Source organism: Hemiscyllium ocellatum, unplaced genomic scaffold (genome assembly GCF_020745735.1).
Source record: "Hemiscyllium ocellatum isolate sHemOce1 unplaced genomic scaffold, sHemOce1.pat.X.cur. scaffold_1597_pat_ctg1, whole genome shotgun sequence".
Taxonomy (NCBI): Eukaryota; Metazoa; Chordata; class Chondrichthyes; order Orectolobiformes; family Hemiscylliidae; genus Hemiscyllium; species Hemiscyllium ocellatum.
Genome location: NW_026867828.1, coordinates 27431 through 53962, shown reverse-complemented (window position 1 = coordinate 53962; position 26532 = coordinate 27431). Strand labels below are relative to the sequence as shown.

General features: G+C 49.9%; 2 protein-coding genes across 2 annotated transcripts in view; one reads left to right on the top strand and one right to left on the bottom strand.

The window, feature by feature from the left end:
• The window catches only part of LOC132810273 (zinc finger protein 850-like), a 43260-nt gene extending 17453 nt beyond the window's left edge, over positions 1-25807 (top strand). Inside the window, exons 3-6 of the mRNA XM_060822635.1 lie at positions 5076-5184; positions 11350-11456; positions 18210-18473; positions 24041-25807. Of these exons, the coding sequence (XP_060678618.1) occupies positions 5076-5184; positions 11350-11456; positions 18210-18473; positions 24041-25237 (1677 nt within the window). The 3' untranslated portion in view covers positions 25238-25807. The remainder of the gene's footprint in view (positions 1-5075; positions 5185-11349; positions 11457-18209; positions 18474-24040) is intronic.
• LOC132810275 (zinc finger protein 239-like) lies at positions 2915-5985 on the bottom strand. The gene has a single exon (XM_060822637.1). The coding sequence runs from the start codon at positions 5787-5789 to the stop codon at positions 5115-5117; it is 675 nt and encodes a 224-aa protein (XP_060678620.1). The 5' UTR covers positions 5790-5985; the 3' UTR covers positions 2915-5114.
• Positions 25808-26532: the final 725 nt, after the last annotated feature.

Genomic DNA, 26532 nt, shown 5'->3' with positions numbered 1-26532 from the left:
TCACAATGTCTCCCTTATTCAAATTGTGTTTAAGGCAATTCAATGGCAAATGGCAACATTTGTTTGTTGATACACTCACCATAAATTGTGAATATGATTTCGATAAAAATAATCTATGTTTAATCCCAAATGGAGCAATTAAGTGCAAAGTTACTTTCAACCATTTAATAAAACACTAAATTTTATTTCATGAAAATACAGTCATTTTATAAAATCTTTACAAAGGAAATATCTTTCCTGGGCGTCAATATTTACAACAGTTATGCAGCTATTAGTTGGCAATCGACCAATTCATTGAAATAATTTTAGAATAAATTAGCTGTTTCATTATTATACATTGAGATGTTTTAATTAAAATGTCACAAAGGAAATCTTTAACACAAAGCAAAGTTAGATAAAATACAAAAGTATCTTGCAGATACTTCAAATCACTTCAAATCAAATCTGTTGAATCACAAAAAGATGATGCTCAATGTACCAAATGATAGACAATCACTGGTAATGATGGAAAAAACATTGTAAAGAATATATACATCTCAATTATATCTTAAATGAATATCTACTCTGCCTTGGACAACAACAACTGAAAGTTTTTTTGGCAAATTGAAAACTACAATAGCAAAGCTTCAGAAAATCCACCACTGAGCCAAATCTTGAAAAAAAAACTCTTAATCAGGAAATTCTTTAAAGATTTCAGGCTTCTCCAGCTTCAATTAGCTGAAGAAGAAACAAATGCATCTGGTTGGAGACATGAATAGAAAAGAATCAGAGGGATATGGACCAAATGCTGGCAAATGGGTCACTAGATTAATTTAGGATATTTGGTTGCCTGGACTGAACGGTTTGCTTTTGTGCTTTATTTCTACATAGTCAGAATCAATTTCACAAAACTAGGATTAGGCCATTCATCCTTTACAGCCTGTCTTGGGCTGTGTCCTAACTACACACATTTCAATGCAAGTTTCAGAAAGATTTCAGCAGCGCTTTCCAAAAAGTGAACATGCTTTCAGACTTTAACAATGAGAATAGTTACATTGATATATTCAGAAACAATGTTAAAGATCAGCCATTTCAGAATGTCATTTAAATGTAGAGCTTTTCTAACAATGGGTGTGAATTCTGTCTGTGTCCCAATATCGAGTCAGACTGACATTGTGGTTCGAAAAGCTCTGCATTTAAATGACATTCTTGAAGGTAATTTAAAACAAGTGCTGGGATTAACGTACCAAAGAACAGAAGCCCGTTCTAAAATATGAATAGATTAAATCTAAAATTGTTCAATGAAGGACATCTCCATGACCGTGGACTCCTTTGGCTATAAATTCTGTGATCATGATCTTATTGTCCACGACCACCTGATGAAAGAGCAGCACTCTGAAATGGAGTGATCAGTAAAATTGTCTCATTTGGCTCACCCAAGGTTAGAAATGGAAGCATATCTCTTCAAGGTTACAGTTTGATTTGCCCTTTCAACGTTTTTGAAATTTAAGGTGTTCCATTGTAGTGTTCAATTCTGATCCATTAAAATCAGTATCCAGTCTCATCTGAGTGCAGAACCAACTCAACTGACAGAACAAACAAAACAACTTTTCGGTTTGCTTCTCTCCCTCCCTCCCTCTCTGGTGACCCAATGGGACTACCAGAGCTGGAAGTACCACTCTCGAAATACGATTACTGACCTACAGTTTTCTTATGCTGCTGAACATAAGGATTTAAAAGCTGCTAGCCTGATCTCGCTCAAAGCACAAAAACAGACTGTTCACCCGTGTCTGCGCAGAGGAGAAATTTCAGGAGGAACAAATCACAAAAATAACAACTGTTACCAGTCCCACAACACGTTTCCCATGGACAAAGTTAAAAATCTCACAACACCAGGTTATAAACTAACAGATTTATTTGGAAACACTAACGTTTGGAGCACAGCTCTTTTATCAGGTTGGTTGTGGAGAATGAGATCATGATCATGGAATTTATAGCCAAAGGAGTCCAGTGTCCATGGAGATGTGATATATTAAACTATGAGATTAAATCTTCCATCTTTTAGAATGGGTTTCTGCTCTTTGGCATGTTAATTCCTGAACTGGTTTTTAATTACCTTCTCAAGAAAGTCATTCAAATGCAGAGCTTTTCTAACAATAGGTGTGAATTCTCTCTGGGTCCCAATGTTGAGTCAGAGGGACATTTTTCTTAGAAATGTTTTGCATTTAAATTACATTCTTGAGAAGGTAGTTTTTAGATTAGGTTGGGCTGGATTGGCTATGCTAAATTACCCTTATTGTTCAGGATATGCACTGTAGGGTGGATTAGCTATGAGAAATACGAAGGGGGTGGGTCTGGGTGGCAATGGTGCTAAATGCCTTCTTAACCATCCAGTCTGCTGCAAATGTGTTGCTGGTCAAAGCACAGCAGGTTAGGCAGCATCTCAGGAATAGAGAATTCGACGTTTCGAGCATAAGCCCTTCTCCTGATGAAGGGCTTATGCTCGAAACGTCGAATTCTCTATTCCTGAGATGCTGCCTAACCTGCTGTGCTTTGACCAGCAACACATTTGCAGCTGTGATCTCCAGCATCTGCAGACCTCATTTTTAACCATCCAGTCTACCAGTTCTTTGCAGGTTGCATCATTATGTACATGAACTCTCCCATGTCTCTGTTTTAACTATACAAGTCCTGTCCTTCCTCATTTTAGCAAAATGCAACTCCTTGCTTTTATTCGTACCTCTCTCATATACGCACACCCTAACGCTCTCTCACACTCACAGACTTATACTCCATCACACTTACACTTTACCAAGCATGCACACACTCTTACATGCACACTCACACACAAACTCACATCACACACACACAACTCTATGGAGTGAATTTTTATTGGCAAAATTATATTTGCAGATACTTTCAATTTTGCTCACAAAGCACATAATCTATAGGAAGTCAGTCCATGTAATATTTTATATATTCCTACTTTAAAAACAGAACTAGTCTGATGTGGGCGGCACGGTGGCACAGTGGTTAGCACTGCTGCCTCACAGCGCCGGAGACCTGGGTTCAATTCCCGACTCAGGCGACTGACTGTGTGGAGTTTGCACGTTCTCCCCGTGTCAGCGTGGGTTTCCTCCGGGTGCTCCGGTTTCCTCCCACAGTCCAAAGATGTGCGGGTTAGGTGAATTGACCATGCTAAATTGCCCGTAGTGTTAGGTAAGGGGTAAATGTAGGGGTATGGGTGGGTTGCGCTTCGGCGGGTCGGTGTGGACTTGTTGGGCCGAAGGGCCTGTTTCCACACTAAGTCTAATCTAATCTAAAGATTGGGATACTGACAGACTCGAACCTCACAACTTTAATGTATTGTGTGACCTGAGATGTCACTTATGGTTTTATATTTTTAAAAACAAAGTGATCAAGAACATGACTTAGATGTTGTTCTTGGATTTACATATTAATGAACCGAAACCTGCAACCCACTCTAAAAGATATCAGTTGCATGACGCTGTGAATTTTGCTATAAGATCTGTGTCTTAGGATCCTGCTCCACAGCTACCTGTGGAAGGAGCGGCACTCCGAAAGCTAGTGATTCCAAATAAACCTGTTGGACTATAATCTGGTCTTGAGTGATTTTTAACTTTATCCACTCCAGTCCGATACTGGCACCTCCACATCGTTTCTGGTGAACACAGCCCATACCTCTGTTGGGATGGATATATCATCGGCCTAGGGAGGGTAGAGATGTAGTTACTGTTTGGGGAATCGGGGGGCGCTGCGGAGCTGTTGTTTGGACTGTTGACCGAAACTGCCTGTGCAGCTGGACTACCAAGGTCAGACCAATACAATGGCAGGCTTTACTCAGAGACCTTGTTTACGAGACAGACCGTCTCGTGGATACCTGCCAAGGCCGAGGCCTGTTCACAGGAGGCCTTTGTGTGCGAGAGATCACGTGTGTGAGTGATTACGTAGCGTTAGCTTAGCGAACAATATATCAAGCAGGGGTTTTTGGAAAGATTTCAGAATGTGTACACCTTCTCCAGTGAACGCTTGAACTTCACTGAAATCAGCCACGGTTCTGAAATAAACGCCAGCTTGTGCCTATTAATTGAGTGTCTGTGGTCTCTCCTCTAAACGAACACACGAGGACAATTTCTGTCCTAACAGATCCCTTAGTGTGGAAACAGGCCCAACCAGTCCACACTGACCCTCCAAAGAGTAACCCACCCAGACCCATTTCCCTCTGACTAATGTACCTAACACTACGAGCAATTTAGCACGGCCAATTCACCCTGACCTGCACATCTTTGGACTGTGGGACGGAACCGGAGCACTAGGAGGAAACCCACGCAGACGCGGGGAGAATGTGCAAACTCCACACAGTCTGTCGCCTGAGGCAGGAATGAAACCCGGGTCCCTGGTACTGTGAGGTAGCAGCGCTAACCACTGAGCCACCGTGCTGGTTCATCTAATTCTGGATAATCGAAGCTCCTCTGTATTATGTGCACTTCTGGTCTATCGGAAGGATGTTGCAAAACTTGAAAGGGTTCAGAAAGATTGACAAGGATGTTGCCAGGGTTGGAGGGTTTGAGCTACAGGGAGAGGCTGAACAGGCTGGGGTTGTCTTCCCTGGAACGTCGGAGGCTGAGGGTTGACTTTAAGAGAGGTTTATAAAATCATGGAGGGGCATGGATAGGGATAGACAAAGTCTTTTGCCAGAACTAGAGGGCATAGGTTTAGGGTGAGAGGGGAAAGATTTAAAAAGGGTCCTAAGGGGCAACATTTTTCACACAGAGGGTGGTGTGTGCGTGCGGAATGAGCTGCCAGAGGAAGTGGTGGAGGCTGGTACAATTGCAACATTTAAAAGGCATCCACTTGGGTATCTGTGTAAGGAGGGGTTTGGAGGGATAGGGCCAATTGCTGGCAAATGGGACTTGATTAGTTGAGGATATGGAGGAGTTGGAGCGAAGGGTCTGTTTCTGTGTTGTACATCTCCACTTCAGGAGGAAATGCGCAGTCGCAGGCTCGTAGAGCCAGTGAATGCCAAGGAGATGAGAGCACAGCAACTGCAGTGACCTTCCCCCCCTCCCACCCAGGGTTCAGCCCTGGGCGGTGACTCACAGCAGCTGGCCCCGTCACTTGTGCCCCCGCTGGTGCTGCAGCAGGTGCTGGGACCGAGCGAAGCCCCTCCCGCAGACGGAGCAGGTGAATGGCCTCTCCCCCGTGTGGACCCGCTGGTGCCGCAGCAGGGTGGACGAGCGAGGGAAGCCCTTGCCGCAGACGGAGCAGGTGAAGGGCCGCTCCCCGGTGTGGACCAGCTGGTGGGACCGCAGGGTGGACGAGTGAGGGAAGCCCTTGCCGCAGACGGAGCAGGTGAAAGGCCGCTCCCCGGTGTGGACCAGCTGGTGGGTCAGCAGGTTGGACGACTGGGTGAAGCCCTTGCCGCAGACGGAGCAGGTGAAGGGCCGCTCCCCGGTGTGGACTCGCTGGTGGGACAGCAGGTCCGACGAGCGGGCAAAGCTGTTGCCGCAGACGGAGCAGGTGAAGGGCCGCTCCCCGGTGTGGACCCGCTGGTGGGTCAGCAGGTGGGACGAGTCGCTGAAGTCCTTCCCGCACTCGGAGCAGGCGAACGGCCTCTCCCCGGTGTGGACCCGCTGGTGTGAGAACAGGTGGGACGACTGGGTGAAGTCCTTGCCGCAGACGGAGCAGGTGAAGGGCCGCTCCCCGGTGTGGACACGGCGGTGGATCTCCAGCAAGGAGGGGGAGCGGAATCCTTTCCCGCAATCCCCACACTTCCACGGTTTCTCCATGGCGCGCGGAATGCCTCCTGAGACTTCCTTTCCCCACAGTGGGCAATCTGGCTCAGGCACGTGCCCCTGTGGTTCAGGTAAAGATGATACTTTAAGAGCCTACTGAAGCAGACAAAAACGTTCAAAGAATTTTCCCCTTCTGGACTGAAAGAGGGACGTCTCTCCTGTCCCACGAATCAAGGGGCTCTATCAGACCTTCACATGGTACTCAGTTGGGGAGCTCTACCTGCAAAGCTGCTCTTCTCATATCCTGTGAAAAGGGGATTACAAAAGTCATTGCTGCCTGCACACAACAGGAATTCAGAACAGATCATTCTAGTTTCTGTAGAACTTCCCTAAAACAATCAAGTGACAATATGCAGATGCCAGTGTTGGGCTGGGGTGTACAAAGGTAAAAAAAAATCACACATCACCAGGTTGTAGTCCATTAGATTTGTTTAGAAGTTCGAGCTTTCAGAGCTCTGCACCTTCATCAGGTAGCTAGTAAAACCTCCAGGCGAAAAAGACAGCAGATGCTGGAGATCAGAGTGGTGCTGGAAAAGCACAGCAGGTCAGGCAGCATCCGAGGAGCAGGAACAAAAAATCAACGTTTCGGGCAAAAGTCCTTCATCAGGAATGAGGAAAGAATGAGGACACTTTCCTCATTCCTGAAGAAGGGCTCATACCTGAAACGTCGAATCTCCTGTTCCTCGGATGCTGCCTGACCTGCTGCGCTTTTCCAGCAACACATTTCCAGCTCTGATCTCCAGCATCTGCAGACCGCATTTTCTCCTATAACCTAGAGTTGTGTGATTTTTAACTTTAAAAAGTGTTGCAAATCCCCCCCCACCCCACACACACACACACACACTTTTCTTCAATTCTCACTCTGCTGTTTCTGATATTACCCATCCCCCAGTATTGTCCAGAAAGGGACTTATTACCTAAAAAAGCTGTAAATCTCCATCCCACACACTCTTTAACTCTTGCTGTACCTACTATCAAACCTCCCTCCCCCCCCATGCTCCAGCAGGGTCTGACTGATGCTCATTGACTGAGCCACACTCACCTCTTCCTGGACACAGGGACCCTCCAGACCAACACAACATCAGCTCCCCTTAACCGCCCCCCCCAACGGCGCATGTGCAGGAGCAACCGGTCACGTGAATGGAGGGACCGCCGTCGTCACAAAGGCCGCACGTTGATTGGACGGAGCGCCCGCCCGTGCGGCGTTCCAGCCTTTCCCATTGGTCCACCGCTTGTCTTTGTGACGCCCACGTGACCTCGCTCCTCCTCCTCCCGCCCGCCCGCCCATCCCTTCACCGCGACACGGGGAGGCATGACCAATGGGGAGCCTTGGAGGACCGGAAGAAAGGTTGGTCCTCCTACCAATCAGAGCATCCCGTCATTGTCTGAATGCGGAAGTTGGATCATGAGCTCCTGATGCTCTCTCTCTCTCTGAATGAAGATTGAGTGTTACCCCAGACTGCATCAACCTCTGTGAGTACAGCACCCTCTCTTCTCACCCCTCCTATTCCATTTCTTTTCTGATTTTGGGATTAAACTGTTGGTTTGTAGGAAGTGAAGTGAAAGGAGGTGAATTCAGGAAAGGTGCATATGCTGGATGCATTGGTCTAGATCTCTGTCTGTGTCCCTCTGTGTCTGTGTCTGCGTGTCTCTCTCGTGTCCTTCATCAGGAATTGCAGAGGGGGAGGGTGGAGGGGTGGAAAGGGTGCTGAGAGATAAATAGGAAGGTGGGAGTGGGGCTGGGGGTAAGGTAGATGCAGGTTGGGGGTGGTGATGGTGACAGGGTGGAGCAGATCGGTGGGAAGGAAGATGGACAGGTGGGACAGTTCAAGAGGGTGGTGCTGAGTTGGAGGGTTGGAGCTGGGGTGGGAGGGGGGAGGGAATGTGAGGAAACTGGTGAAATCGATGTTGATGCCATGTGGTTGCAGGGTCCTAGGCCACCTGATACCTGGAGGAAGAATGCCTCTGCATTGGGACCCTCCAACCATACAGGATCAATATTGATTTCACCAGTTTCCTCATTCCGACACCCCCAGCCCAATCCCAGATACAACCCTCGAACTGCTCTTTTGAAGTGTCCCACCTGTCTATCTGCCTTCCCATCTATCTGCTCCACCCTCCTCTCTGACCTGTCACCTTCTTCCCCCGCTTTCATCTACCCATAGCATTCTCAGCTCCCTTCCCCCAGTCCCACCTCCCTCCCATTTATCTCTCAGTCCCTTTGGGCCCACCCCACATTCCTAATCAAGGGGTTATGCCCAAAACGTCAAACCTCCTGCTCCTCAGATGCTGGCTGACCTGCTGTACTCTTGCAGCACCAGACATTTTGGTGCTAATTTGTCTGGATGTTCTGATGTGACCCCTTCCAGATGTGAAGTCACATTCGAGAAAAACTCCTTCATGGAATGTGGGCTTTTTTTTTGGCAAGGCCAACAATGTTTTCATCCCTCACTGCCCTTCAGACAAGAGGATTGCCAGACTTTAGGGGGCATTTTAAAAGTCAAGCACGTGAGCTATCATATGCAGGCAGCACCAAGTTAATGCTAGCGGGTTTCCTTCCCTGAAGAGCGTTATTGAATCAAATGGGTTTTCAGTAAAGTTTCATTCTCTCAATGACGGAGACAAGTTTTCAATTCAGATTTTTTAAAAATAAATTTAATTTCCCCAATGTTTGTTTTTACTGGTATTTGAACCCATGAGCCCAGATTATTTGCCTGTGGCCTCTGGATTGCTGGTCCAGTGTTGTTGTTATAACATCACTGACTCGCCTGGACAGCATTGAGAGTCATACAGATGTATAGCACACAAAGAGACCCTAAATGCAACTGGTGCATGCCAAGCACATAGCCAAAATTGATCTAGTCCGATGTGCCAGCACGTCCCTCCAAACCCTTCCCATTCATATTCCCATCCAGATGCCTTTTGAATGTTGTAATTATACCAGCCTCCACCACTTTCTCTGGCAGCTCATTCCATACACGCACCACCCTCTGACTGACAAAGTTGCCCCTTAGCTCCTTTTTATGTCTTTTCCCCTCTCACCTCTAGTTCTGGATTCTCCCACCCCTGGGAAAAGACCTTGTCTATTCACCCTATCCATGCCCCTCATCATTTTATAAACCTCAATAAGGTCATCCCTCAGCCTCCGATGCTCCAGGGAAAACAGCCCCAGCCCCACTCCCTATAGCTCAAACCCTGGCAACATCTTTGTAAACATTTTCTGAACCCTTTCAAGTTTCGTTTAACTGAACAGTAAAAGTCATACTGGACAGGGATATATCATAGTGTTACTATGCAATATGTATTTATTTACAGCTGTATAAATTTGATTTATAATTTATTTCTAGTTATATCATAGAGTGTTGTAGCCATGTTATGTATTCAAAGTTTTGGAGAAGATTTGTAGCTCAGCTGCTCGTTGTCGTGGTTCTGTTTGCCGAGCTGGGAATTTGTATTGCAGACGTTTCGTCCCCTGTCTAGGTGACATCCTCAGTGCTTGGGAGCCTCCTGTGAAGCGCTTCTGTGATCTTTCCTCCGGCATTTATAGTGGTTTGTCCTTGCAGCTTCCGGTTGTCAGTTCCAGCTGTCCGCTGCAGTGGTCGGTATATTGGGTCCAGGTCGATGTGCTTATGGATTGAATCTGTGGATGAGTGCCATGCCTCTAGGAATTCCCTGGCTGTTCTCTGTTTGGCTTGTCCTGTAATAGTAGTGTTATGGATGCAGATCATTAGCTGTCTTCCTGTTTGTCCTATGTAGTGTTTTGTGCAGTCCTTATTGTGTACAAAATCCCATGCAAGGCCTGCACAAAACACTACATAGGACAAACAGGAAGACAGCTAACGATCCGCATCCATGAACACCAACTAGCCACGAAACGACACGACCAGCTATCCTTGGTAGCCACATACGCAGATGACAAGCAACATGAATTTGACTGGGACAACACTACTATTATAGGACAAGCCAAACTGAGAACAGCCAGGGAATTCCTAGAGGCATGGCACTCATCCACAGATTCAATTACTAAGCACATTGACCTGGACCCAATATACTGACCACTGCAGCGGACAGCTGGAACTGACAACCGGAAGTGGGCAGAGACAAACCACTACAAATGCCGGAGGAAAGATCACAGAAGCGCTTCACAGGAGGCTCCCAAGCACTGAGGATGTCACCTAGACAGGGGACGAAACGTCTGCAACACAAATTCCCAGCTCGGCGAACAGAACCACAACATGTCACGTATTTCCAGTCATACCCGTTACAGGACAGGAGAACATTGGGGTCAATGCTGACTCTGTGGATGAATGTAGTCAGACTCATTCCTCTCTATATCCACAGAGTCCTGTAAGTGTATTCCTCTATAGTCTCATTTGGGTATTGATCGACTCCACTACAGTCATCCTCAGAGCGAACATGTTCTCGGTCTTGTTACCAAAGCAAAGTTCTTGCTCTGATTCTCTTTCCCTTCCCCCCCCCCCCACATCTTGGTCTGTCAATATGGTAGAGAGAGGTGGGGGGGCAGATAACAACTAGGTTAGCAAACTGCATGAGGGTGGCATGGTGGCTCAGTAGGCAGCACCGATGCCTCATAGTGCCAGGGACCTGGGTTCAATTCCAGCCTCGGGCGACTCTCCGTGTGGATTTCCCCCGAGTGCTCCGGTTTCCTCCCACAGTCCAACCTTGTGCAGGTGAGGGTGGGTTGGCCGTGCTAAATTGCCCAGAGTGTTCAGGGATGTGTAGCTTAGGTGCACGTGTCAGGGGTAAATATAGGGGGATGGGTCTGGGTGGGATACTCGTCACAGGGTCGGTCTGGACTTGTTGGGCCGAAGGGCCTGTTTCCACACTGTAGGGGTTCTGATTCTTAACTTTTCTTGGAGCTAGATCTGCCAAATGTCAGGAATCAGAAAAATTGGGAGGGAGCGTATTAGGTACGGCAGTAGGGAGAGTGTGTGGGATGGAGACTCACAGGTTTTGGGCGTGGAATGAATATTCCGTGAAATCGATCTGTTAAACTCTGAGATTCTACGTGATACTGACAGCGATGACTTTCTAATTGACAGGCTTTCACAGGAGGATTTACCTGCATATCTTGAACTAATTGCCTCAGCCAGCTTGACTCATTGGGACTGGAATTTTATCGATCTTTTGAGTGGAGAAGGAGGATTGTCCCGCCTGCTTCCAGAGATCTGACTGGTAAAGCACTGAGATGCCGCTGTCCGAGGGTGGAGGGAGCTTTACCGGAGCGGAGAGTTAGCCAGCCGGCCCCCCGCAGCAGAGTGGGACGTCAGAGGGAGCGTCGAACCTGGAGGGAGGCCGCGCCGTGGGGAAACCGTGGAAGTGTGGGGAATGCGGGAAGGGGTTTCGAGTCCCCTCTGAGCTGGAGACCCACCGGCGCGGTCACACCGGGAGAGGCCGTTCTCCTGCCCCGAGTCCGGCAAGGCCTTCATTGGGTCCTCCAAGCTGCTGAGGCACCGGCGGGTCCACACCGGGGACAGGCCGTACCCCTGCCCCGGGTGTGGCAAGGCCCTTCACCCAGCTGTCCCACCTGCAGACGCACCGGCGCCTCCACACACCAGGGAGAGGCCTCTCACCTGCCCCGGGGGCGGCAAGGCCTTCAATCGATCGCCGACCCTGCGGACGCACAGGCGCCTTCCCAACGTGACCGCACGGAGTTGAAGTCTGCAGCGAATCCCACCCAGGACTGGGGGGGGATCGTGCCCCGTGGGGGGATTGTGCCCCGTTCGAAGACAGTGGGTGAAGCGGGAAGGGAGCGAGGCTTCCTTTCTGCCGGACTGGCCGCTCTCGCTCCCTTTGCTTCCCGTGGGACCGATGCTGTTTGAGGCTGGGACTGCACGTTCCCCGGGCCAAAGATCTGCAGGAGCTGAGGAAGTGCACTCCTTTCACACCGGATGGTAAATCATGTTTGTCCCATCTATTTCAGTCTTAAATACCCTCCGTGACCTGGCCTCCCAGCCTCCTGTGGCAGTGAATTCCCCAGATTCCCCACTCTCTGTCTGAAGAGGTTTCTCCTTATCTCCGTTCTAAAAGGTCTAAGGCTGTGCCCTCGGCTCCTGGTCTCTCCTACCAATGGAAACATCTTCCCAATGACCACAGATAGATCAAAGTCAAATACAATAGCCTCTATTCCATTGAGTGTCCAGCACACTTTATAACACTTTGTAAAATCAGGAGGGCCATTGATGAGGTGAGTGGCAGGTGTCTTTTCCCGATAGAATAAAGAATATTCCAGCACAGGAACAGGCCCTTCGGCCCTCCAAGCCTACACCGATCCAGATCCTCTATCTAAACCTGCTGCCTATTTTCTCAGGATCTGTATCCCTCTGCTCCCTGCCCTTTCATGTATCTGTTGAGATACATCTTAAATGACGCCATTGTTCCCGTCCCTACCATCTCCGCTGGCAACACATTCCGGGTACCCAGCACCCTCTGCGTAAAGAACTTTCCATACATATCTTAAATCTTTCCCCTCTCACTTTGAACTCATGACCCCAGGTAACTGAGTTCTCCACTCTGGGGAAGAACATTTCTTGCTATTCACCCTGTCTATACCCCTCATGATTTTGTTGGCCTCAATCAGGTCCCCCCCCCCTCAACCTCCGTCTTTCCAATGAAAATAATCCTGATCTATTCAAACTCTCTTCATAGTTAGCATCCTCCATACCAGGTAACATCCTGGTGAACCTCCTGTGCACCCTCTCCAAAGCATCCACATCCATTTGGTAATGTGGGCGGCACAGTGGCACAGTGGTTAGCACTGCTGCCTCACAGCGCCTGAGACCCGGGTTCAGTTCCCGACTCAGGCGACTGTCTGTGTGGAGTTTGCACTTTCTCCCCGTGTCTGTGTGGGTTTCCTCCCACAGTCCAAAGATGTGCGGGTGAATTGGCCATGCTAAATTGCCCGTAGTGTTAGGTAAGGGGTTAATGTATGGGTGGGTGGTGGGTCGGTGTGGACTTGTTGGGCCGAAGGGCCTGTTTTCACACTGTAAGTAATCTAAAAAAATCTAAATCTAAAAAAAGAACTGTACGTGGTATTCCAAATCTGGCCGAAACAAAGTCTTGTATAACTGTAACATGACCTGCCAACTCTTGTACACAATACTCTGTCCGCTGAAGGAAAGTGTGCCATGTGCTGCCTTGACCACTCTACTGACCTGCATTGCCATCTTCAGGGAACAATGGGCCTGAACACACAGATCTCTCTCTACATCAGTTTTCCCCAGGACTTTTCCCATATTACCTCACTGCTCGAGTCCTTCATAGTGCCCTCCTTCAGCACAGCTGTGATAGCCTCTCTGACCAGTAATACAACTCCTTCACCTCCCTCTCTATCCCACCTGAAGCATCGATATCCTGGGATATTTAGTTGCCAATCTTGCTCTTCCCTCAACCAAGTCTCAGTATTAGCAATAACATCATCCACCCAGGTACGACTCCAAGCCCTAAGTTCATCTGCCTTACCTACTACACTTATTGCATTAAAACAAATGCACCTCAGACCACCTGTCCCTTTGCGTTCATCATCTGTTCCCTGTGACTCTTCCCCTTTGTCACACTGACTTTATTATCTCGCTCCTTTCAGGCTTTAGTTACTACCTCCTTCCTGACCACGAACCTCCTCATTTGTTTCCCATCCCCCGCCACATTAGTTTAAACCCTCCCCAGCAGCATTAGCAAAAGCACCCCCAAGGATATTGGTTCCAGTCTGGCCCGGATGTAGCTCGTCTGATTTGTAATAGTCCCACCACCCCCAGAACTGGCCCCAATGTCCCAAAAATCTGAACCCATCCCTCCTGGAATTTTATCGGTTCCCATGCGATTCCCCATCATTCTGTTCAGACCTATTGAATTCATTGCCAATCGACTCGATCCCTCCTGATCCATGAATCCTCTCCTCTCAGGAATCAATGTGATGAACATTTGTTATCTTCCGTGTATTGAAGAACTTCTCTTTTCAATCCTCCCACTTCCTCCAAACTAAAGGAGTTGCCATGGGCACCCGCATGGGCCCCAGCTATGCCTGTCTCTTCGTAGGATATGTGAAACAGTCCATCTTCCGCAACTACACTGGCACCACCCCCCACCTTTTCCTCCGCTACATCGATGACTGTATCGGCGCTGCCTTGTGCTCCCACGAGGAGGTTGAACAGTTCATCAACTTTACTAACACCTTCCATCCCGACCTCAAATTCACTTGGACTGTCTCAGACTCCTCCCTCCCCTTCCTAGACCTTTCCATCTCTATCTCGGGCGACCGACTCAACACAGACATCTACTATAAACCGACTGACTCCCACAGCTACCTGGACTACACCTCCTCCCACCCTGCCCCCTGTAGAAACTCCATCCCATATTCCCAATTCCTTCGTCTCCACCGCATCTGCTCCCAGGAGGACCAGTTCCAACACCGCACAGCCCAGATGGCCTCCTTCTTCAAGGACCGTAGATTCCCCCCAGACGTGATCGACGATGCCCTCCACCGCATCTCCTCCACTTCCTGCTCCTCCGCCCTTGAGCCCCGCTCCTCCAACCGCCACCAAGACAGAACCCCACTGGTTCTCACCTACCACCCCACCAACCTCCGCATACAACGTATCATCCGCCGTCATTTCCGCCACCTCCAAACGGACCCCACCACCAGGGATATATTTCCCTCCCCTCCCCTATCAGCGTTCCGCAAGGACCACTCCCTTTGTAACTCCCTCGTCAGGTCCACACCCCCCACCAACCCAACCTCCACTTCCGGCACCTTCCCCTGCAAGCGCAGGAAATGTAAAACTTGCGCCCACACTTCCACACTCACTTCCCTCCAAGGCCCCAAGGGATCCTTCCATATCCGCCACAAGTTCACCTGTACCTCCACACACATCAAGTATTGCATCCGCTGCACCCGATGTGGACTCCTCTATATTGGGGAGACAGGCCGCTTACTTGCGGAACGCTTCAGAGAACACCTCTGGGACGCCCGGACCAACCAATCCAACCACCCCGTGGCTCAACACTTTAACTCTCCCTCCCACTCCACCGAGGACATGCAGGTCCTTGGACTCCTGCACCGGCAGAACACAACAACACGACCGCTGGAGGAGGAGCGCCTCATCTTCCGCCTGGGAACCCTCCAACCACAAGGAATGAATTCAGATTTCTCCAGTTTCCTCATTTCCCCTCCTCCCACCTTGTCTCAGTCGATTCCCTCAACTCAGCACCGCCCTCCTAACCTGCAATCTCCTTCCTGACCTCTCCGCCCCCACCCCACTCCGGCCTATCACCCTCACCTTGACCTCCTTCCACCTATCACATCTCCATCGCCCCTCCCCCAAGTCCCTCCTCCCTACCTTTTATCTTAGCCTGCTTGGCAAACTCGCCTCATTCCTGATGAAGGGCTTATGCTCGAAACGTCGAATTTCCTATTCCTTAGATGCTGCCTAACCTGCTGTGCTTTAACCAGCAACACATTTTCAGCAGAGCTCAGAAATAGGAAGGCTGCAGTAACAATGTTGGGGCTATACTACAGGCCTCCCAATAGTGAGCGTGAGATAGTGGTACAAATATGTAAACAGATCATGGAAAGATGTAGGATAGGTGGTGGTGAGAGGAGATTTTAATTTTCCCAACATTGACTGGGATTCACTTACTGTTAGAGGAGCAGAATTTGTAAGGAGAATCCAGGAGGGTTTCCAGAGTAGTATGTAAATAGTTGAACTCGGGAAGGGGCCATATTGGACCTGGTGTTGGGGAATGAACCCGGCCAGGTGGGTGAAGTTTCAGGTGGGGATTACATTGGGGATGAGGATCACAATTCCGTAAGGTTTAGAATACTCATGGACAAAGACGAGAGTGGTCCGAAAGGAAGAGTGCTTATTGGGGAAAGGCCAACTATACCCAAATTCAGCAGGCGCTGGGGAAGTGTGGATTGGGAGCAGCTTTTTGAAGGAAAATCCATATTCAATATTTGGGAGGCTCTTAAAGAGAATTGATTCGAGTTCAGGAGAGAGATGTCTCTGTGAAAATGAGGGATGGAATTGGCAAGATTAGGGAACCATGGATGACAGGTGAAATTGTGAGACTTGCTGAGAGGAAAAAGGAAGCATACATAAGGTCTAGGCGACTGAAGACAGACAAAGCTTTGGAAGAATATCGGGAAAGTAGGACCAATCTGAAATGAGGAATTAAGAGGGTTAAAAGGGGCGATGAGATATCCTTAGTGAGCAAGGTTAAGGACAACCCCAAAGCCCTTTATTCATATAGAAGGAGCAAGAGGGTAACTAGAGAAAGGGTGGGCCCACTCAAGGACGAAGGAGGAAAGATGTGTGTGGAGTCAGAGAAAATGGGCAAGATTCTTAATGCGTACTTTGTGTCAGGTTTAACTGAGGAGAGGGACATGGTGGATGTTGACGTTAGGGATAGATCTTTGAATACTCTAGGGCAAGTCGGCATAAGGAGGAGGAAGTGATGTGTATTCTAAAAAGGTCAAAGTCCCCAGGTCCTGATGGGATCTATCCCAGGTTACTGAGGGAAGTAAGAGAGGAAATAGCTTGGGCCTTAACAGATATCTTTGCAGCTTCCTTGAACACAGGTGAGGTCCCAGAGGACTGGAGAATTGATAATGTTTTCCCCTTGTTTCAGAAGGGTCGCAGGGATAATCCAGGTAATTACAGACCTGTGAGCTGGATGTCAGTGGTAGGGAAGCTGCTGGAGAAGATACTGAGGGATAAGATCTGTTTACATTTGGAAGAAAATGAGCTTATGAGTGATAGGCAGCATGGTTTTGTTCAGGGAAGGTCATGTCTTAGCAACTTAATAGAATTCTATGAGGAAATGACACAATTGATTGATGAGGGAAGGGCTGCAGATGTCATAGACATGGACTTTACTTGGGCATTTGACAAGGTTCCCATGGTCGGCTGATAGAAAAGGTGAAATCACATGGGGTCCAGGGTATTCTAGCTAGATGGATAGAGAACTGGTTGGGAAACAGGAGACAGGGAGTAGTATTGGAAGGGAGTTTCTCAAAACTGAGACTGTGACCAGTGGTGTTCCACAGGGCTCCGTGCTGGGAGCACTGCTGTTTGTGATATATCTAAATGACTTGGAGGAAGGTGTAGGTTGCCTCATTAGCAAGTTTGCAGTTGACACTAAGATTGGTGGAGTAGCAGATAGTGAAGAGGACTGTCAGAGAATACAGCAGAATGGAGAATAGACTGGAGAGTTGGGCAGAGAAATGGCAGATGGAGTTCAATCCGGACAAATGTGAGGTGATGCATTTTGGAAGATCCAATTCAAGAGCAAACTATACAGTAAATGGAAAAGTCCTGGGGAAAACTGATGTAGAGAGAGATCTGTGTGTTCAGGCCCATTGTTCCCTGAAGATGGCAATGCAGGTCAGTAGAGTGGTCAAGGCGGCATATGGCACTTTCCTTCATCGGACAGAGTATTGAGTACAAGAGTTGGCAGGTCATGTTACAGTTAGATAAGACTTTGTTTCGGCCAGATTTGGAATACCACGTACAGTTCTGGTCGCCGCATTCCCAAATGGATGTGGATGCTTTGGAGAGGGTGCAGAGGAGGTTCACCAGGATGTTACCTGGTATGGAGGATGCTAACTATGAAGAGAGGTTGAATAGATCAGGATTATTTTCATCGGAAAGACGGAAGTTGAGGGGGGACCTGATTGAGGCCAACAAAATCATGAGAGGTATAGACAGGGTGGATAGCAAGAAATGTTTTTCCCCAGAGTGGAGGACTCAGTTACCTGGGGTCATGAGTTCAAAGTGAGAGGGGAAAGATTTAAGATATGTATGGAAAGTTCTTTACGCAGAGGGGGCTGGGTACCTGGAATGTGTTGCCAGCGGAGATGGTAGGGACGGGAACAATGGCGTCATTTAAGATGTATCTCAACAGATACATGAAAGGGCAGGGAGCAGAGGGATACAGATCCTGAGAAAATAGGCAGCAGGTTTAGATAGAGGATCTGGATCGGTGTAGGCTTGGAGGGCCGAAGGGCCTGTTCCTGTGCTGGAATATTCTTTATTCTATCGGGAAAAGACACCTGCCACTCACCTCATCAATGGCCCTCCTGATTTTACAAAGTGTTATAAAGTGTGCTGGACACTCAATGGAATAGAGGCTATTGTATTTGACTTTGATCTATCTGTGGCCATTGGGAAGATGTTTCCATTGGTAGGAGAGACCAGGAGCCGAGGGCACAGCCGTAGCTCTTTTAGAACGGAGATAAGGAGAAACCTCTTCAGACAGAGAGTGGGGAATCTGTGGAATTCACTGCCACAGGAGGCTGGGAGGCCAGGTCACGGAGGGTATTTAAGACTGAAATAGATGGGACAAACATGATTTACCATCCGGTGTGAAAGGAGTGCACTTCCTCAGCTCCTGCAGATCTTTGGCCCGGGGAACGTGCAGTCCCAGCCTCAAACAGCATCGGTCCCACGGGAAGCAAAGGGAGCGAGAGCGGCCAGTCCGGCAGAAAGGAAGCCTCGCTCCCTTCCCGCTTCACCCACTGCCTTCGAACGGGGCACAATCCCCCCCCCAGTCCTGGGTGGGATTCGCTGCAGACTTCAACTCCGTGCGATCACGTTGGGAAGGCGCCTGTGCGTCCGCAGGGTCAGCGATCGATTGAAGGCCTTGCCGCCCCCGGGGCAGGTGAGAGGCCTCTCCCTGGTGTGTGGAGGCGCCGGTGCGTCTGCAGGTGGGACAGCTGGGTGAAGGGCCTTGCCACACCCGGGGCAGGGGTACGGCCTGTCCCCGGTGTGGACCCGCCGGTGCCTCAGCAGCTTGGAGGACCCAATGAAGGCCTTGCCGGACTCGGGGCAGGAGAACGGCCTGTCCCCGGTGTGACCGCGCCGGTGGATCTCCAGCTCAGAGGGGACTCGAAACCCCTTCCCGCATTCCCCACACTTCCACGGTTTCCCCACGGCGCGGCCTCCCTCCAGGTTCGACGCTCCCTCTGACGTCCCACTCTGCTGCGGGGGGCCGGCTGGCTAACTCTCCGCTCCGGTAAAGCTCCCTCCACCCTCGAACAGTGGCATCTCAGTGCTTTACCAGTCAGATCTCTGGAAGCAGGCGGGACAATCCTCCTTCTCCACTCAAAAGATCGATAAAATTCCAGTCCCAATGAGTCAAGCTGGCTGAGGCAATTAGTTCAAGATATGCAGGTAAATCCTCCTGTGAAAGCCTGTCAATTAGAAAGTCATCGCTGTCAGTATCACGTAGAATCTCAGAGTTTAACAGATCGATTTCACAGAATATTCATTCCACGCCCATAACCCAAAACCTGTGAGTCTCCATCCCACACACTCTCTCCCTACTGCCGTACCTAATACGCTCCCTCCCAATTTTTCTGATTCCTGACATTTGGCAGATCTAGCTCCAAGAAAAGTTAAGAATTAGAACCCCTACAGTGTGGAAACAGGCCCTTCGGCCCAACAAGTCCATACCGACCCAACAAGTCCAGACCGACCCTGTGATGAGTATCCCACCCAGACCCATTCCCCTATATTTACCCCTGACACGTGCACCTAAGCTACACATCCCTGAACACTCTGGGCAATTTAGCATGGCCAACCCACCCTCACCTGCACAAGGTTGGACTGTGGGAGGAAACCGGAGCACTCGGGGGAAACCCACATGGAGAGTCGCCCGAGGCTGGAATTGAACCCAGGTCCCTGGCACTATGAGGCACCGGTGCTACCTGAGCCACCATGCCACCCTCATGCAGTTTGCTAACCTAGTTATCTGCCCCCCCCCCCGCCTCTCTTTCTACCATATTGACAGACCAAGATGTGGGGGGGGAGGGGAAAGAGAATCAGAGCAAGAACTTTGCTTTGGTAACAAGACCTAGAACATGCTCGCTCTGAGGATGACTGTAGTGGAGTCGATCAATACCCAAGTCAAACTGGAGGGACCCTATAGAGGAATACACTTACAGGACTCTGTGGACATACAGAGGAATGAGTCTGACGAGATTCATCCACAGAGTCAGCATTGAGACCAGTATTCTCCTGTCCTGTAACGGGTATGACTGGAAATACATGACATGTTGTGGTTCTGTTCGCCGAGCTGGGAGTTTGTATTGCAGACGTTTCGTCCCCTGTCTAGGTGACATTCTCAGTGCTTGGGAGTCTCCTGTGAAGCACTTCTGTGATCTTTCCTCCGGCGTTTATAGTGGTTTCTCTCTGCCCGCTTCCGGTTGTCAGTTCCAGCTGTCCGCTGCAGTGGTCGGTATATTGGGTCCAGGTCGATGTGCTTATTGATTGAATCTGTGGATGAGTGCCATGCCTCTAGGAATTCCCTGGCTGTTCTCGGTTTGGCTTATCCTATAATAGTAGTGTTGTCCCAGTCAAATTCATGTTGCTTGTCATCTGCGTGTATGGCTACCAAGGATAGCTGGTCGTGTCGTTTCGTGGCTAGTTGGTGTTCATGGATGCAGGTCGTTAGCTGTCTTCCTGTTTGTCCTATGTAGTGTTTTGTGCAGGCCTTGCATGGGATTTTGTACACAATAAGGACTGCACAAAACACTACATAGGGCAAACAGGAAGACAGCTAATGATCCGCATCCATAACACTACTATTACAGGACAAGCCAAACAGAGAACAGCCAGGGAATTCCTAGAGGCATGGTACTCACCCACAGATTCAATCAATAAACACATCGACCTGGACCCAATATACCGGCCACTGCAGCGGACAGCTGGAACTGACAACCGGAAGCGGCAGAGACAAACCACTATAAATGCCGGAGGAAACAACACAGAAGTGTTTCACAGGCGACTCCCAAGCACTGAGGATGTCACCTAGACAGGGGACGAAACGTCTGCAATACAAATTCCCAGCTCGGCAAACAGAACCACAACAATGAGCAGCCGAGCTACAAATCTTCTCCAAAACTTTGAATACATAACATGGCTACAACACTATGATATAAGTAGAAATAATTATAAATCAAATTTATACAGTCGTAAATAAATACATATTGCATAGTAACACTCTGATATATCCCTGTCCAGTATGACTTTTACTGTTCAGTTAAACGAAACTTGAAAGGGTTCAGAAAATGTTTACAAAGATGTTGCCAGGGTTTGAGCTACAGGGAGTGGCTAAGTAAGCTGGGGCTGTTTTCCCTGGAGCATCGGAGGCTGAGGGGTGACCTTATTGAGGTTTATAAAATGATGAGGGGCATGGATAGGGTGAATAGACAAGGTCTTTTCCCTGGGGTGGGAGAGTCCAGAACTAGAGGTGAGAGGGGAAAAGACATGAAAAGGACCTAAGGGGCAACTTTGTCAGTCAGAGGGTGGTGCGTGTATGGAATGAGCTGCCAGAGGAAGTGGTGGAGGCTGGGACAATTGCAACATTTAAAAGGCATCTGGATGGGAATATGAATGGGAAGGGTTTGGAGGGACGTGCTGGCACGTTGGACTAGATCAATTTTGGCTATGTGCTCGGCGTGCACCAGTTGCACATAGGGTCTCTTTGTGTGCTATACATCTGTATGACTCTCAATGCTGTCCAGGCGAGTCAGTGATGTTATAACAACAACACTGGACCAGCAATCCAGAGGCCCCAGGCAAATAATCTGGGCTCATGGGTTCAAATACCAGTAAAAACAAACCTTGGGGAAATTAAATTTATTTTTTTAAAATCTGAATTGAAAACTAGTCTCAGTCATTGAGAGAATGAAACTTTTCTGAAAACCCATTTGATTCAATAACGCTCTTCAGGGAAGGAAACCCGCTAGCATTAACTTGGTGCTGCCTGCATATGATGGCTCACGTGCTTGACTTTTAAAATGCCCCCTAAAGTCTGGCAATCCTCTTGTCTGAAGGGCAGTTAGGGACAAAAACATTGTTGGCCTTGCCAAAAAAAAAGCCCACATTCCATGAAGGAGTTTTTCTCGAATGTGACTTCACATCTGCGAATGGGTCACATCAGGACATCCAGACAAATAAGCACCAAAACGTCTGGTGCTGCAAGAGTACACCAGGTCAGCCAGCATCTGAGGAGCAGGAGGTTTGATGTTTTGGGCATAACCCCTTGATTAGGAATGTGAGGTGGGCCCAAAGGGACTGAGAGATAAATGGAAGGGAGGTGGGACTGGGGGAAGGGAGCTGAGAATGCTATGGGTAGATGAAAGCGGGGGAAGAAGGTGACAGGTCAGACAGGAGGGTGGAGCAGATAGATGGGAAGGCAGATGGACAGGTGGGACAGTTCAAAAGAACAGTCCCAAGTTCGAGGGTTGTATCTGGGATTGGGCTGGAGGGGAGGGGGGGGGGGGGTGTCGGAATGAGGAAACTGGTGAAATCAATATTGATCCTGTATGGTTGGAGGGTCCCAATGCAGAGGCATTCTTCCTCCAGGTATGAGGTGGCCTAGGACCCTGCAACCACATGGCATCAACATCGATTTCACCAGTTTCCTCACATTCCCTCCCCCCCCCCCCCCCCACCCCACCTCCAACCCTCCAACTCAGCACCACCCTCTTGAACTGTCCCACCTGTCCATCTTCCTTCCCACCAATCTGCTCCACCCTGTCGCCATCACCCCCCCCAACCTGCATCTACCTTACCCCCAGCCCCACTCCCACCTTCCTATTTATCTCTCAACACCCTTTCCACCCCCCTCCGCAATTCCTGATGAAGGACACGAGAGAGACACAGAGACACAGACACAGCGATCTAGACCAATGCATCCAGCATATGCACCTTTCCTGAGTTCACCTCCTTTCACTTCACTTCCTACAAACCAACAGTTTAATCCCAAAATGAGAAAAGAAATGGAATAGGAGGGGTGAGAAGAGAGGGTGCTGTACTCACAGAGGTTGGTGCAGTCTGGGGTAACACTCAATCTTCATTCAGAGAGAGAGAGAGCAGCAGGAGCTCATGCTCCAACTTCCGCATTCAGACAATGAGGGGATGCTCTGATTGGTAGGAGGACCAGCCTTCCTTCCGGTCCTCCAAAGCTCCCCATTGGTCCTGCCTCCCCGTGTCGAGGTGAAGGGAGGGGCGCGTTGCGGTTGGTGGAGGAGAGAGGTCACGTGGGCGTCACAAAGACCAGCGCCGCCGCGTGACGCACGGCGCGGTGGACCAATGGGAAAGGCTGGAACGCCGCACCGGCGGGCGCTCATTCCAATCAACGCGCGGCCTTCGTGATGACGGCGCTCCCTCGATTCACGTGACCGGTTGCTCCTGCACATGCGCCGTTACAGGGGGGCGGTTAAGGGGAGCTGATGTTGTGTTGGTCTGGAGGGTCCTTGTGTCCAGGAAGAGGTGAGTGTGGCTCAGTCAATGAGCATCAGTCAGACCCTGCTGGAGCATGGGGAGGGAGGTGGGATATTAGGTACAGCAAGAGTTAAAGAGTGTGTGGGATGGAGATTTACAGCTTTTTTAGGTAATAAGTCCCTTTCTGGACAATACTGGGGGATGGGTAATATCAGACACAGCAGAGTGAGAATTGAAGAAAAGTGTGTGTGTGTGGTGGGGGGGGGTGGAGATTTGCAACACTTTTTAAAGTTAAAAATCACACAACTCTAGGTTATAGGAGAAAATGAGGTCTGCAGATGCTGGAGATCAGAGCTGGAAATGTGTTGCTGGAAAAGCTCAGCAGGTCAGGCAGCATCCAAGGAACAGGAGATTCGACGTTTCGGGCATAAGCCCTTCTTCAGGAATGAGGAAAGTGTCCTCATTCTTTCCTCATTCCTGATGAAGGGCTTTTGCCCGAAACGTTGATTTTTTTTTTCCCTGCTCCTCGGATGCTGCCTGACCTGCTGTGCTTTTCCAGCACCACTCTGATCTCCAGCATCTGCTGTCTTTTTCGCCTGGAGGTTTTACTAGCTACCTGATGAAGGTGCAGAGCTCTGAAAGTTCAAACTTCTAAACAAATCTAATGGACTACAACCTGGTGATGTGATTTTTTTTACCTTTGTACACCCCAGCCCAACACTGGCATCTGCATATTGTAACTTGATTGTTTTAGGGAAGTTCTACAGAAACTAGAATGATCTGTTCTGAATTCCTGTTGTGTGCAGGCAGCAATGACTTTTGTAATCCCCTTTTCACAGGATATGAGAAGAGCAGCTTTGCAGGTAGAGCTTCCCAACTGAGTACCATGTGAAGGTCTGACAGAGCCCCTTGATTCGTGGGACAGGAGAGACGTCCCTCTTTCAGTCCAGAAGGGGAAAATTCTTTGAACGTTTTTGTCTGCTTCAGTAGGCTCTTAAAGTATCATCTTTACCTGAACCACACGGGCACGTGCCTGAGCCAGTTTGCCCACTGTGGGGAAAGGAAGTCTCAGGAGGCATTCCGCGCACCATGGAGAAACCGTGGAAGTGTGGGGATTGCGGGAAAGGATTCCGCTCCCCCTCCGTGCTGGAGATCCACCGCCGTGTCCACACCGGGGAGCGGCCCTTCACCTGCTCCGTCTGCGGCAAGGGCTTCACCCAGTCGTCCCACCTGCTGACCCACCAGCGGGTCCACACCGGGGAGAGGCCCTTCACCTGCTCCGTCTGCAGCAAGGTCTTCTCTGACTCGTCCCACCTGCTGTCCCACCAGCGTGTCCACACCGGGGAGCGGCCCTTCACCTGTTCCGTCTGTGGCAAGGGCTTCACCAAGTCGTCCAACCTGTTCTCGCACCAATGGGTCCACACCGAGGAGAGGCCGTTCAGCTGCTCCGTCTGCGGCAAGGGCTTCTCTCACTCGTCCCACCTGCTGACCCACCAGCGGGTCCACACCGGGGAGAGGCCGTTCACCTGCTCGGTGTGCGGCAAGGGCTTCTCTCACTCGTCCCACCTGCTCAAGCACTGGCGGGTCCACACCGGGGAGCGGCCCTTCACCTGCTCCGACTGCGGCAAGGGCTTCTCTCACTCGTCTCACCTGCTCAGGCACTGGCGGGTCCACACCGGGGAGCGGCCCTTCACCTGCTCCGTCTGCGGCAAGGGCTTCACCCAGTCGTCCCACCTGCTGCAGCACCAGCAGGTCCACACCGGCGAGGGGGTCTTCACCTGCTCAGTCTGCGGCAAGGGCTTCACCCAGTCGTTCACCCTGCTGACCCACCAGCAGGTCCACACTGGGGAGCGGCCCTTCACCTGCTCGTTGTGCGGCAAGGGCTTCACTCGATCGTCCACCCTGCTGCGGCACCAGCGGGTCCACACCGGGGAGCGGCCCTTCACCTGCTCCGTCTGCGGCAAGGGCTTCACCCAGTCGTCCAACCTGCTGCGGCACCAGCAGGTCCACACCGGCGAGGGGGCCTTCACCTGCCTGGTCTGCGGCAAGGGCTTCCCCCACTCGTCCGGCCTCCAGATCCACCAGTGGGTCCACACGGGGGAACATCCTTCCGATAGACCAGAAGTGCACATAATACAGAGGAACTTCGATTATCCAGAATTAGATGAACCAGCACGGTGGCTCAGTGGTTAGCGCTGCTACCTCACAGTACCAGGGACCCGGGTTTCATTCCTGCCTCAGGCGACAGACTGTGTGGAGTTTGCACATTCTCCCCGCGTCTGCGTGGGTTTCCTCCTAGTGCTCCGGTTCCGTCCCACAGTCCAAAGATGTGCAGGTCAGGGTGAATTGGCCATGCTAAATTGCCCGTCGTGTTAGGTACATTAGTCAGAGGGAAATGGGTCTGGGTGGGTTACTCTTCGGAGGGTCAGTGTGGACTGGTTGGGCCTGTTTCCACACTGTAAGGGATCTAATTGTCAAGCGACTGAAATATACCCTGCATGTGTCCTTTGGATAATCGCGGTTCCTGTGTATTCCAAAAGTGGCCTAACCAACGTCCTGTCCAGACCCCAACCCCTATACTCAGTGCTCTGACCAATAAAGTGATCTGCAGAATCTGCGGGACTTGCTTAATCCTGGGAGGTAAATCACGTGTTTCTCCTTCTCTTGCAGGTGGATCCAAGACTTCACTCTCTGTCCCATTGAGTCTCCAGTCAGGTCCTTCAGCTCAACTGGTCTCTCTCAGTATTTCTGACCCATGTGAGCCTCTACGCACCTCCCCTTCACTTGCTCACACTTGATTTCCCTTACAGCAGCATTCCCTTCAGTTCCTTTCTCCCTGACGTCTGTATCCAGCTTCTCCTTAAATGCCGTCCACCTCGACCTGCTACTGTGGGGGTCATTCCCGCTGCAGACAGAGGTCTCTCCTTTGTAACCTCTTCAAAAGATTTACCGCTGACTTCCCCCTTCAGTCTTTTCCATTACTGGGTCTCCCCGCTGTTGCGAAACTTGGAATGGTTCAGAAAATATTTACAAGGATGTTGCCAGGGTTGGAGGATCTGAGCTACAGGGAGAGGCTGAACAGGCTGGGGCTGTTTTCCCGAGAGCGTCGGAGGCTGAGGGATGACCTTGTAGAGGTTTACAAAATTGAGGGGCATGGATAGGATAAATAGGCAAAGTCTTTTCCCTGGGGTTGGGGAATCCAGAACTAGAGGGCATAGGTTTAGGGTGAGAGGGGAAGATATAAAAGAGACCTACAGGGCAACGTTTTCATACAGAAGGTGGTGTGTGTACGGAATGAGCTGTCAGAGGATGTGGTGGAGGCTGGTACAATTGCAACATTTAAGAGGCGTTTGGATGGGTATATGAATAGGAAGGGTTTGGAGGGATATGGGCTGGGTGCTGGCAGGTGGGACTAGTTTGGGTTGGGATATTTGGTCGGTACGGACGGGTTAGACCGAAGGGTCTGTTTCCGTGCTGTACATCTCTTG

Coding starts and splice junctions, on each gene's coding strand:
- LOC132810275 (XM_060822637.1), bottom strand. CDS start 5,789: ATGGAGAAACCGTGGAAGTGTGGGGATTGCGGGAAAGGATTCCGCTCC.